This window comes from Thalassophryne amazonica, chromosome 22, assembly GCF_902500255.1.
Source record: "Thalassophryne amazonica chromosome 22, fThaAma1.1, whole genome shotgun sequence".
Lineage (NCBI taxonomy): Eukaryota > Metazoa > Chordata > Actinopteri > Batrachoidiformes > Batrachoididae > Thalassophryne > Thalassophryne amazonica.
The window spans coordinates 37,147,702-37,162,117 of NC_047124.1; the positions used below are offsets into that span (position 1 = coordinate 37,147,702).

The 14,416-nt window shown below is 43.3% G+C and overlaps 1 protein-coding gene across 1 annotated transcript in view; it reads right to left on the reverse strand.

The window, feature by feature from the left end:
- ipo8 (importin 8) overlaps window positions 1-14,416 on the reverse strand; it is a 100,716-nt gene that overhangs the window by 25,549 nt on the left and 60,751 nt on the right. Inside the window, 3 exon segments of the mRNA XM_034163360.1 lie at window positions 4,774-4,992; window positions 11,663-11,758; window positions 11,837-11,934. Of these exon segments, the coding sequence (XP_034019251.1) occupies window positions 4,774-4,992; window positions 11,663-11,758; window positions 11,837-11,934 (413 nt within the window).

Sequence of the window (14,416 nt, forward strand, 5' to 3'; positions counted from 1 at the left end):
AATTATTACTTGTTTACCGTAATAATGGCACACATCAAAATTAAAGACAACACATATACATTTGACATTGTTTATGTGCACTGAACTTGAAGCAGTCCGCCATCCGAATTGAGGCAAAGTATGTGGGAGCCGCTGCAACTGGAGTCACGCTGCCGCTAGCTTGGGGGGAACAGGGACCTGCCGCAGCTAAAAACCGCGCAGCCCCCGGAGGGGAAAGGGGTGGTGTGAGCGGTGGCCGAGATCGGGTGTGTGATGGGAGAGCAGGAAGGGAGGTAAAGGGAAAAAATGGAGCATGCTTCAGTCTTTGTCCATGTGTAAGTCTGTCAGTTTATTGTCTTTGTGGGTTGAGATAAGAAAGGAGCCGAATAATCTCACCAAGGCATGAAGACATTCCTCTGGAGGAAAACAGTCGGGCAATTTGTCCTTCAGGCTTGATAAGCCTGGTGTGTTGTGGTTGAGCAGTGAAAAACACTTTTAACAGTTCCACTTGAACAACCAAATCCAATTATGAATGAAGAATATTCCCAATTGTGAATTAAGAATATTCACCGGCCTCCGAAATCTTCAACTTCATCTGTAAGGCACGTATCTGCTCCAAGATGTCATCCAATTTGCATCTGAGTTCAAGAGTCATCACAGTCTGAGAATGCACTGCCTTTCCAACCTCGTCAATCATAATGGACAAGCGAGGGGCCGTGGTTCTTGATGCTGCCGTCTTGACAATTTTCCGGTAGATCAGGGCAGCACGTAAGCCAAAAAGTACCAGCTCTGCTACCATAAGACCAAAAATGAATACGTCCTCAATGGAGAAAGGCGCCAAGCATGCAATATGCCAAGACCCCCAGGAGTCGAGAACATAGCCCGCAGGATACGTTCCATCTGGGCAGGTAGGATCCCCCAGTCCTGACCTTCTTGTAGAAAAAATGGTGTCAACAGCGTTCAGAGACCAGCTGATCAATTTCATGGTTAATCCAATAGTAGTCCAATAGATCCAATATCCAATATAATTTGAGGAATTCACAGTCTGGTGAAGTCGGGACTTGAAGGTTAGTGAGGAAAATAAGTGTTTGATCACCTACCAACCAGCAAGAATTCTGTCTCACACAGACCTGTTAATTTTTCTTTAAGAAGCCCTCTTATTCTGCACTCTTTACCTGTATTAATTGCACCTGTTTGAACTTGTTACCTGTATAAAGACACCTGTTCACACAATCAATCACACTCCAACCTGTCCACCATAGCCAAGACCAAAGAGCTGTCTAAGGACACCAGGGACAAAACTGTAGACCTGCACAAGGCTGGGATGGACTACAGGACAACAGGCAAGCAGCTTGGTAGAAGACAACAATTGTTATGATTATTTATTAGAAAGTGGAAGAAACACAAGATGACTGTCAATCTTCCTCGGTCTGGGATTCCATGCAAGATCTCACTTTGTGGGGTAAGGATGATTCTGAGAAAGCTCAGAACTACACAGGAGGACCTGGTCAGTGACCTGAAGAGAGCTGGGACCACAGTCACAAAGATTACATTAGTAACACATGATGCTGTCATGGTTTAAAATCCTGCAGGGCAGCAAGGTCCCCCTGCTCAAGCCAGCACATGTCCAGGCCCATTTGAAGTTCACCAGTGACCATCTGGATGATCCAGAGGAGGCATGGGAGAAGGTCATGTGGTCAGATGAGACCAGAATAGAGCTTTTTGGAATCAACTCCACTTACCATGTTTAGAGGATGAGAACAACCCCAAGAAAACCATCCCAACCGTGAAGCATGGGGGTGGAAACATCATACTCTGGGGGTGCTCTTCTGCAAAGGGGACAGGACGACTGCACCGTATTGAAGGGAGGATGGATGGGGTCATGTATTGCCAGATTTTGGCAAACAACCTCCTTCCCTCAGTAAGAGCATTGAAGATGGGTCATGGCTGGGTCTTCCAGCATGACAATGACCCCAAACACACAGCCAGGGCAACTAAGGAGGGGCTCCGTAAGAAGCATTTCAAGGTCCTGGAGTGGCCTGGCCAGTCTCCAGACCTGAACTCAATAGAAAATCTTTGGAGGGAGCTGAAAATCCAAACCTGAAAGATTTGGAGAAGATCTGTATGGAGGAGTGGACCAAAATCTCTGCTGCAGTGTGTGCAAACCTGATAAAATCTACATGAAACATTTGACCTCTGTAATTGCAAACAAAGGCTACTGTACCAAATATTAACATTGATTTTCACAGGTGTTCAAATACTTATTTGCTAGCAGTAACATACAAATAAATTATTTAAAAAATCATACATTGTGATTTCCAGATTGTTTTTTTAGATATGTCTCTCACAGTGGACATGCACCTAAGATGAAAATTTCAGGACCCCTCCATGATTTCTAAGTGGGAGAACTTGCAAAACTGCAGGGTGTTCAAATACTTATTTTCCTCACTGTATGTTGTGATCATGAGTGAAAAGTGCCTTGCGTTTGATCTCTTCTGTCACTGTCTATGTTGCTGTGTGTGAAAACTAAATGGCACGTCTTTACAGCAGCCTGCAGCCGCCCGCCCCCTTCTGCTGGGGGAGGCAGGGTTCTCGCCAGCATTTATAACAGTGTAACGGTCCGTAACACTGTTATAATTTAAAAAAAAGATACACTGCGGTTGGGCTGTTACGTTGTTTTTGAGGGTGTGTAATGGGAAAATTTTCATTTCTCTATGTGATTGTTTCTTCATCAACCTTTATCAAAGCCATTTAAAGATGTCAGTCATGTCTCACCTTATCTGCTGATTAAAGTCTCTAATTAAGCTGATTAAATTCTTTTTCTGCTGTTGTGGGCAGGAGCGACAATCCTCCACCACTTCACACCGGACAGTTTTATTCGTTCATCACTCACGTGCCTTTTTTGTGGGGCAGCCAACCACGTGGTTCTCTGCCATGGACTGGAGCATTAATACCTCCCGCTTCTCTGATTCCTAGACTAAAGTTAGTATCCCTTACGAAAATAATAATAATATCCTCCACTTCATGTGTGTACGTGTTGCGGGATTTTGCTGTGGCTTTCTGCTGAGTAAAGTTGGAAAGATGGATCACTCAGGAATCAAAACCTTCAAAGCGAACTGCCATTTTAAATCAAATGAGACCTCTTTCCAAACGTTGTAAAACAGACAGACAGATTACAACTGACCAAAACTGTCATAGTTATTTTTTTAAATCTTTGTTACAGGCTTACTTTGAAGCCAAAAGAAAATAGGCATCAGGCCCAAAACATAGAAGAGTGTAGAAATGTGTGTCACTGCACAGAAGCATCAGAACTGCTAATTTATACACAGCAGTTTACTATACTATTTTACCTTACAAATGTTTAGATTAATTTCTGATTACTCTACATATTGAAATAAAAAAAAACAAAAACACCAAAGTAGCCCTTTATAACCCCATAAGCTTCAGTGGGTTGAAACCTAAAGCAGTCCCCCGAAGCCCCGGCTTCATAAGGTGATTTTTCCATCCCATTACGCTGAGAAAAAATCCTGCTGAGAACCCTGGGAAGGCTGAGCTCTTCACAGCAGCCTGACTGTTGTAAAACACACAACAGACAGGAACTAACAAATTTACAAGCATTTTTGACCATTAAGTGATATCCAATACATTAAGTGATATCCAATATGCCAGCAAAAAAAAAAAAAAGTGGATTAAAAGGGTAGCTTAACTAAATTTAGCGGAAGCTAATTGGTCCGCAGCAGCATGGTGACTTAGTGGTTAGCACTGTTGCCTCACAGTGAGAAGGTCATGGGTTCGATTCCTACCTGTGTCCTTTCTGTGTGGAGTTTGCATGTTCTCCCCCGTGTTTGCGTGGGTTCCCTCTGGGTGCTCCAGCTTCCTCCCACATCCAAAGACATGCAGGCTAGGTGGATTGGAAACTTTAAACTGTCCTATGTGTGAATGTGTTTGTTTGTTTATATGTAGCCCTGTGACAGACTGGTGTCCTATCCAGGGTGAACCACGCCTCGCGCCCTATGATTGCTGGGATAGGTTCCAGCCTCCTGCGACCCTTAATTGGACTAAGCGGCTGAAAATGAGTGTGTGAGTGTGTGTAATTGGTCTGCTGATGGTTTTCCAAGTTAGCTGAAAAGCTAATCCGCGAACAAAAAAGTTAGCTTCACTAATAGCTGAATAGCTGTTAGCGGATTAGCAGAACTATGCCCACCACTGATATGGGTTGCCGCAGACTTTACACCGATGCGCCCTCTGGTGGCCATTTTCTGGCCGATTAAAACATCACAGACCTCAATACAAGTACATGTAATTTGGTCACTTTTCAAAGGAGTCAGACTCGTCAATAAAGTCAATTTAATGTACAATGTTCATTTCAGCTATTTTCATCGTTCCAGGCAGTCAGAGCCGTCAGCTGGCTGTTAGAAGCAAGTCAGAGACAAAACAAAACTAGCTGATTTTAATAGACAATCAATGCAGCCTGAGCTTGTTTTCATCACACAGCCAGCAGAGGAAGGTATGAATTCTCACTGTCGGATTGGCCACTTTGCTGGAATTGACATGGCCTCCGCAGCAATCCTATTATATATATACTCGTATATATATAAAAACGTCACGTGTAGTTTAGTTTGCCCCCTAAACGTTAAAGGCGTCCTGTGTTTATGACTCCACCCCTTCCCACCCAACAGGCTAGCAACCCGCGTGGAGAAGTGACATCAAAAGATGGACAAATACTCTTCAGTACCTAGAGGAACTCCACACAGTACCAGAACTACAAACACCAGACAGGTGTGTGGCCCTCACCCGAGGGAAGAACTCAGTGTCGTTGATCCACTGGTGATGAAGTGCACGGTGATGGCTGCGGGCTGTGAGGAAGTGCACACTGTCCAGCGTGTGCACCAGCAGGGCGGGGCTGTAGTACAAAGCAGCAATGGCCACCTGCAGACACATGGTCCTCAGCTCGCTGGACTTCACGCCCCTCATCAAACGCTCCAGCACCAGCTCCACAAACAGAGGGATGCACTGCACGGGCACAGACACGAACACTCAGTCATGCCTGGCCATGCCCAGAAAACAGTGACACAACCATGACCAATCACCTTTCTATCATCTTACAACCAGCAATCAAAGACAACAACCAGGAACTGCGGTCACCCACGGTCACATGCCGATAAAATGGTCAGCTTAGCTACAAGAGACAAAGGCGCAGCGGCGACTTGCCGTTCATTTTCAGTCAGAGTTTGGAAACATTTGGACTCTGCATGGTTATGTTGGCTTGTGTTACAATGGACACTGTTCTTCAAGCAACCCTACTTGGGCACTCAGAATGGCTACACACCCCATGTGGCTGAGTTTTAAAGAAGAGTATGTTAAAAGTGTGTTGGAGGTTAAGCGAGTGTCTGACAGGGTGATGAGTGTGAAGTTGGAAATTGAAGGGTGATGATGAATATCATCAGTGCATATGCCCCACAGGTAGGTTGTGAGATGAAGGAGAAAGAAGATTTCTGGAGTGAGTTAGATGAGGTGGTGGAGAGTGTGCCCAAGCATGAAAGAGTGGTGATAGGAGCAGACTTCAATGGGCATGTTCGTGAAGGGAACAGAGGTGATGAGGAAGTAATGCGTAGTAGATATGGTATCAAGGACAGGAAAGTGTAAGGACAGATGCTAGTGGATTTTGCAAAAAGGATGGAAATGGCTTTGGTATTTTAGATTAGATTAGATAGAACTTTATTGATCTCTTGGGAAGTTGTCGAGGACAGCTTTGACTTCCCGCATTACCCATGGCTTGTTATAGGGGTAACAGTGGACAGTCTTAGTTGGGCAGACCGAGGCTGCACAGAAATTAAGATGACCCGTCAGACAGTGTGTCAGCCCCTCTATGTCCTCACCATGTGGGATGATCAACTTTAAATCAAATCAAATCAATTTTATTTATACAGCGCCAAATCACAACAAACAGTTGCCCCAAGGCGCTTTATATTGTAAGGCAAAGCCATACAATAATTACGGAAAAACCCCAACGGTCAAAACGACCCCCTGTGAGCAAGCACTTGGCGACAGTGGGAAGGAAAAACTCCCTTTTAACAGGAAGAAACCTCCAGCAGAACCAGGCTCAGGGAGGGGCAGTCTTCTGCTGGGACTGGTTGGGGCTGAGAGGAGAGAACCAGGAAAAAGACATGCTGTGGAGGGGAGCAGAGATCGATCACTAATGATTAAATGCAGAGTGGTGCATACAGAGCAAAAAGAGAAAGAAACACTCAGTGCATCATGGGAACCCCTGCAGTCTACGTCTATAGCAGCATAACTAAGGGATGGTTCAGGGTCACCTGATCCAGCCCTAACTATAAGCTTTAGCAAAAAGGAAAGTTTTAAGCCTAATCTTAAAAGTAGAGAGGGTGTCTGTCTCCCTGATCTGAATTGGGAGCTGGTTCCACAGGAGAGGAGCCTGAAAGCTGAAGGCTCTGCCTCCCATTCTACTCTTACAAACCCTAGGAACTACAAGTAAGCCTGCAGTCTGAGAGCGAAGCGCTCTATTGGGGTGATATGGTACTACGAGGTCCCTAAGATAAGATGGGACCTGATTATTCAAAACCTTATAAGTAAGAAGAAGAATTTTAATTTCTATTCTAGAATTAACAGGAAGCCAATGAAGAGAGGCCAATATGGGTGAGATATGCTCTCTCCTTCTAGTCCCCGTCAGTACTCTAGCTGCAGCATTTTGAATTAACTGAAGGCTTTTCAGGGAACTTTTAGGACAACCTGATAATAATGAATTACAATAGTCCAGCTAGAGGAAATAAATGCATGAATTACTTTTTCAGCCTCACTCTGAGACATGACCTTTCTCATTTTAGAGATATTGCGCAAATGCAAAAAAGCAGTCCTACATATTTGTTTAATATGCGCTTTGAATGACATATCCTGATCAAAAATGACTCCAAGATTTCTCACAGTATTACTAGAGGTCAGGGTAATGCCATCCAGAGTAAGGATCTGGTTAGACACCATGTTTCTAAGATTTGTGGGGCCAAGTACAATAACTTCAGTTTTATCTGAATTTAAAAGCAAGAAATTAGAGGTCATCCATGTCTTTATGTCTGTAAGACAATCCTGCAGTTTAGCTAATTGGTGTATGTCCTCTGGCTTCATGGATAGATAAAGCTGGGTATCATCTGCGTAACAATGAAAATTTAAGCAATGCTTTCTAATAATACTGCCTAAGGGAAGCATGTATAAAGTGAATAAAATTGGTTCTAGCACAGAACCTTGTGGAACTCCATAATTAACTTTAGGAAAAGGGAGGAGCACAGAGTGACATATAAAAGTGGAGGAAGGTCCACCCAGGTGGACTACATTCTTTGTAGGAGATACAACGTAAAGGAAATTGGAGACTGTAAGGTGCTGGCAGGGGAGAGTGTAGTTAGACAGCAGTGGATGGTGGTTTGTAGGATTTTCAATTAAATTTAATTAATTTATTAAACTTGTTGAGCGCTAAATCACGACAGCGTCGTCTGAAGGCACTTCACACAAAACAATTCAACAGTAAAAACCAAAACAAATTAAATCAAAAAATCAAAGCGCATGAGGAAAGGTTAAAAAGATGATAAAAGTTAAAAAGGTAAAAAATATATATATAAAAGAATAAAAGCATAGTAACACAATATTAATCATATAAAATAGCAAACAAATGCATTTTCAGACGTGACTTAAAAGTCTCCACGGAGTCTGACTGCCTCACCAAAACAGGTAGGTCATTCCACAGGACCGGGACATGATAAGAAAAAGCTCTATGTCCCACAGACTTTTTTCACCCTAAGGACACAGAGCAATCCTACGTCCTGTGAGCACAGAGCCCCGGCCGGTACGTAGTGCTTAAGTAGATCTGCCAACTAGGGTGGTGCCAGTCTGTGAACAACTCTACAGGCCAATAACAGGACCTTAAAATCTGATCTCACAGAGACAGGCAGCCAGTGAAGAGACGCCAAAATGGCTTTAGAAGTGAAGGATGACTTTATACATGAACAAGAAGAGAGTGAGAGGATCAGGTGGTGGAAGACGAAGGAGGAAGACTGTTGTGTGAAATTCAGTGAGCAGGTGAGAGAAGCACTGGATGGAGGAGAGAAGCAGTGTTGGACAACTGGAAAGGGCTGCAGATGTGGTGAGAGAGACAGACAGGAAGGTATGGGTGAGACATCTGGACAGTGGAAGAAAGACAAGGACACTTGGTGGTGGATCAAAGATGTCCAGGAAAGCATAAGGAGAAAGATGTTGACGAAAAAGTTTTGGGATAGTTGGAGAGGACGAAAAAGTAGACAGGGTATTAGGAGATGTGTATCTTTTCCAAATAATTTTCACAGAACGTTGGTTGTCTCTGCTGTGCACAAAGTGTCTTGGTTTCTGGCACTTGGTTTCCGACTGGAAAGACAGGCATAAAACTGGAACCTCCGTCCAGTGTTGGTGGTGTAGATAAATCCAGAACAGAAAACATGAGAGTGACTGAGACATACATATATATATACATATACATACATAACATAATACTATCATATATACATACATACCATATATACACATATATACATATACATATATATACTATACATACCATATATATATATACATATATAAATACATACATACACATATATATATACATATATATATACATACATACATACATATATATATATACATATATATATATACATACATACATACACATATATATATACATATATATATATACATACATACATACACATATATATATATACATACATACATACACATATATATATATACATACATACATACAAATATATATATACATATATATATATACATACATAATATAATATATATACATATATATACATACATACATACACATATATATATATATATACATATATATATATACATACATACACATATATATATTATACATATATATACATACATACATACATATATACATACATATATATATACATACATACATACATACATACACATATATATACATACATACAAACACACACATGCATACATACACATATATACATATACATACATACAAACACACACATGACATACATACACATATATATACATACATACACATATATATACATACATACACATATATACATACATATATATATATACATATATACACATATATACATACACATATATACATACACATATATATATACATACATATATACAACATATATATATACATACACACATATATATATATAACATATATAATATACACATATATATATACATACATACACATATATATACATACATACACATATATATATACATACATACACATATATACACATATATATATACATATATACACACACACACACACATATATATATATATATGTGATTATGTATGTATATATATAGGGTCTGCTGGGAACGACTGGCGAAACCCTCTGTCAGCGAGGTCTTCAACTCCCACCTCCGGGAGAGCTTCTCCCAGATCCCAGGGAGGTTGGAGACATGGTGTCCGAGTGGACCATGTTCTCCACCTCCATTGTCGATGCGGCTGCTCATAGCTGTGGTCGCAAGGTTTCTGGTGCCTGTCGCGGTGGCAATCCCCGAACCCGGTGGTGGACACCGGAAGTAGGGATGCCGTCAAGCTGAAGAAGGAGTCCTACTTATCTTTGTTGGTAGGTGGGACCCAGAGGCAGCTGACAGGTACCGGCAGGCCAAGGGTGCCACAGCTGTGCGGTCACAGAGGCAAAAACTTGGGTCTGAGGGGAGTTCGGGGAGGCTATGGAGGAGGACTATCGGTCGGCCTCGAAGAGATTCTGGCAAACCGTCCAACGCCTCAGGAGGCGGAAGCAGCTCTCCACCAGCACTGTTTATGGTGCGGGTGGGGAGCTGTTGACCCTGACTGGGGATGTTGTCGGGTGGTGGAAGGAGTACTTCGAGGATCTCCTCAATCCCATCGTCACGTCTTCCGAAGAGGAAGCAGAGACTGGGGATTCAGAGGCGGAGTCATCCATTACCCAGGCCGAATTCACCGAGGTGGTTAGAAAGCTCCTCAGTGGCAAGGCTCCTGGTTGGATGAAATCCGTCCTGAGTACCTTAAGTCTCTGGATGTTGTGGGACTGTCTTGGCTGACACACCTCTGCAACATCGCGTGGCGATCGGAGACAGTGCCTCTGGATTGGCAGACCGGGGTGGTGGTCCCTCTGTTTAAGAAGGGGGACCGGAAGGTGTGTTCCAACTATAGGGGGATCACACTCCTCAGCCTCCCCGGTAAGGTCTATTCCAGAGTACTGGAGAGGAGAATTCGACCGATGGTTGAACCTCAGATTCAGGAGGAGCAGTGTGGTTTTCGTCCTGTCGCGGCACACTGGACCAGCTCTACACAGTCCATCGGGTGCTCGAGGGTTCATGGGAGTTCGCCCAACCAGTCCACATGTGTTTTGTGGATCTGGAGTAGGCGTTCGACCGTGTCCCTCGGGGCACCCTGTGGGGAGTGCTCCGGGAGTACGGGGTCCGGGGTCCTTTGCTAAGGGCTCTCCGGTCCCTGTACGACCGCAGCAGGAGCTTGGTTCGCATTGCCGGTAGTAAGTCAAACCTGTATCCAGTGCACGTTGGCCTCCGCCAGGGCTGCCCTTTGTCACCAGTTCTGTTCATTATTTTTATGGACAGAATTTCTAGGCGCAGCCAGGGTGTAGAGGTGGTCTGGTTGGGAACCACAGAATTTCGTCTCTGCTGTTTGCGGACGATGTGGTTCTGTTGGCTTCGTCAAATCAGGACCTTCAGCGTGCACTGGGGCGGTTTGCAGCCGAGTGTGAAGCGTCCGGGATGAAAATCAGCACCTCCAAATCCGAGGCCATGGTTCTCGACCGGAAAAAGGTGCTTTGCCCTCTTCAGGTCGGTGGAGTGTCCTTGCCTCAAGTGGAGGAGTCTAAGTATCTCAGGGTCTTGTTCACGAGTGAGGGACGATGGAGCGTGAGATCGATAGACGGATCGGTGCAGCATCTGCAGTGATGCGGTCGCTGTATCGCACCGTCGTGGTGAAGAGAGATCTGAGTAGGGGGGCAAAGCTCTCGATTTACCGATCAATCTACATTCCGATCCTCACCTATGGTCATGAGATTTGTCTCATGATCGAAAGAACGAGATCGCGAGTACAAGCGGCCGAGATGAGTTCCTCCGCAGGGTGGCTGGGCGCTCCCTTAAAGATGGGATGAGGAGCTTCATCACTCAGGAGGAGCTCGGAGGCGAGCCGCTGCTCCTCCACGTTGAAAGGAGTCAGTTGAGGTGGCTCGGGCATCTTTTCCGGATGCCCCCTGGACGCCTTGCTGGAGAGGTGTTCCGGGCACATCCCACTGGCCCTGGGGAAGACCCAGGACACGCTGGAGGGAGTACATCTCTCGGCTGGCTTGGGAACGCCTTGGGGTTCCCCCGGAGGAGCTGGGGGAGGTGTGTGTGGATCGGAAGGTCTGGGCGGCTTTGCTTGAGCTGCTGCCCCCGCGACCGGACTCCGGATGAAGCGGAAGAAAATGTATGGAGATATATATATATATATATATATATATATGTATATATATATATATATCATCAAGGTAATAAAGTATTGCTAAGTAAATGCTAATATCCTGCTGATAGTATCACTCAAAGCAGGAGGAGGCGGCTGAGTGTCTGACCTGGTCAATGCCTCGACCTCGACACTGCAGGATGATGACCTCCAACAACTTGGCAGCGTGACACTCGGCGTCCTCCCCGGCGTCACTGCTCAGCACCTACAAGTCGTCAAAGTGGCAAAGTGTTAAATCTGTCAAAACATACAAAGAATGTCTATCAAAGTGACCAAAGCTGACCTTTTTACACATACTGTACATGACCTCCAGGTGCTTGGGGTTACACAGCAGCATGTCTGTATCCACCGTCACGTAGTTATGCAAAAGAGGCATCATATCTGCAACACAAGCATTACAAACGTCAGCGCTTCACGTCCGTAACAAACATTACAAACGTCAGCGTTTCACGTCCGTAACAAACATTACAAACGTCAGCGCTTCACGTCCGTAACAAACATTACAAACGTCAGCGTTTCACGTCCGTAACAAACATTACAAACGTCAGCGTTTCACGTCCGTAACAAACATACAAACGTCAGCGCTTCACGTCCGTAACAAACATTACAAACGTCAGCGCTTCACGTCCGTAACAAGCATTACAAACGTCAGCGCTTCACGTCCGTAACAAACATTACAAACGTCAGCGCTTCACGTCCGTAACAAACATTACAAACGTCAGCGTTTCACGTCCGTAACAAACATTACAAACGTCAGCGCTTCACGTCCGTAACAAACATTACAAACGTCAGTGTTTCACATCTGTAACAAAGATTACAAACATCATTGTTTCACGTCCGTAACAAACATTACAAATGTCAGTGTTTCACATCTGTAACAAACATTATGAATATCAGCATTTCACGTCCGCAACAAACATTACAAACATCAGTGTTTCACGTCCGTAACAACATTACAAACATTAGAGTTTCACATCTGTATCAAACATTACGAATATCAGCATTTCACACCCACAACAAACATTACAAACGTCAGCGTTTCACTCCCGTAATGAACATTACGAACGGCAGTGTTTCACACCCGTAACGAACATTACAGACGTCATCGTTTCACGTCTGTAACAAACATTACAAGCGTCATCGTTTCAGGTCCGTAACAAACATTACAAATGTCAGTGTTTCACATCCGTAACAAACATTACAAACGTCAGCGTTTCACATCTGTAACAAGCATTACAAACATCAGTGTTTCACGTCTGTAACAAACATTACAAACATCAGTGTTTCACGTCTGTAACAAACATTACAAACGTCAGCTCTTCACATCCGTAACAAACACTACAAACGTCAGTGTTTCACGTCCGTAACAAACATTATGAATATCAGCATTTCACGTCCGCAACAAACATTACAAACATCAGTGTTTCACGTCCGTAACAAACATTACAAACATTAGAGTTTCACATCTGTATCAAACATTACGAATATCAGCATTTCACACCCACAACAACATTACAAACATCATTGTTTCACGTCCGTAACAAACATTACAAATGTCAGTGTTTCACATCTGTAACAAACATTATGAATATCAGCATTTCACGTCCGCAACAAACATTACAAACATCAGTGTTTCACGTCCGTAACAAACATTACAAACATTAGAGTTTCACATCTGTATCAAACATTACGAATATCAGCATTTCACACCCACAACAACATTACAAACGTCAGCGTTTCACTCCCGTAATGAACATTACGAACGGCAGTGTTTCACACCCGTAACGAACATTACAGACGTCATCGTTTCACGTCTGTAACAAACATTACAAGCGTCATCGTTTCAGGTCCGTAACAAACATTACAAATGTCAGTGTTTCACATCCGTAACAAACATTACAAACGTCAGCGTTTCACATCTGTAACAAGCATTACAAACATCAGTGTTTCACGTCTGTAACAAACATTACAAACATCAGTGTTTCACGTCTGTAACAAACATTACAAACGTCAGCTCTTCACATCCGTAACAAACACTACAAACGTCAGTGTTTCACGTCCGTAACAACATTACAAACATCAGTGTTTCACGTTCAAAACAAACATTACAAATGTCAGCGTTTCACATCTGTAACAAACATTACGAACGTCAGCATTTCACGTCTGGAAAACATTAACTTCAGCGTTCACATATGTAACAAACATTACAAATGTCAGCGTTTCACATCTGTAACAAACATTACGAATGTCAGTGTTTCACATCTGTAACAAACATTACAAACGTCAGCGCTTCACGTCCGTAACAAACATTACAAATTTCAGTGTTTCACATCTGTAAAAAACATTACGAACATCAGCATTTCACGGCCGCAACAAACAGTTTCACACCCATAACGAACATTACAAACGTCAGCGTGTCACGTTCGAAACAAACATTACAAACGTCAGCATTTCACTTCTGTAACAAACATTACGAACGTCAGCGTTTCACTTCTGTAACAAACATTACGAACGTCTGCGTTTGATGTCCGTAACAAACATTACGAACGTCAGCGTTTCACGTCCGCCACAAACATTACGAACATCAGCGTTTCATGTCTGCCACAAATATTACAAACGTCAGCGCTTCACATCTGTAATGAATATTACAAACGTCAGTGCTTCACATCCGTAATGAATATTACAAACGTCAGTGCTTCACATCCGTAACGAATATTACGAACGTCAGCGTTTCACGCCTATAACTAACATTATGAACGTCAGCGTTTCACGCCTATAACTAACATTATGAACGTCAGCGTTTCACGCCTATAACTAACATCACGAACGTCAGTGTTTCACGCCTATAACTAACAACACGAAC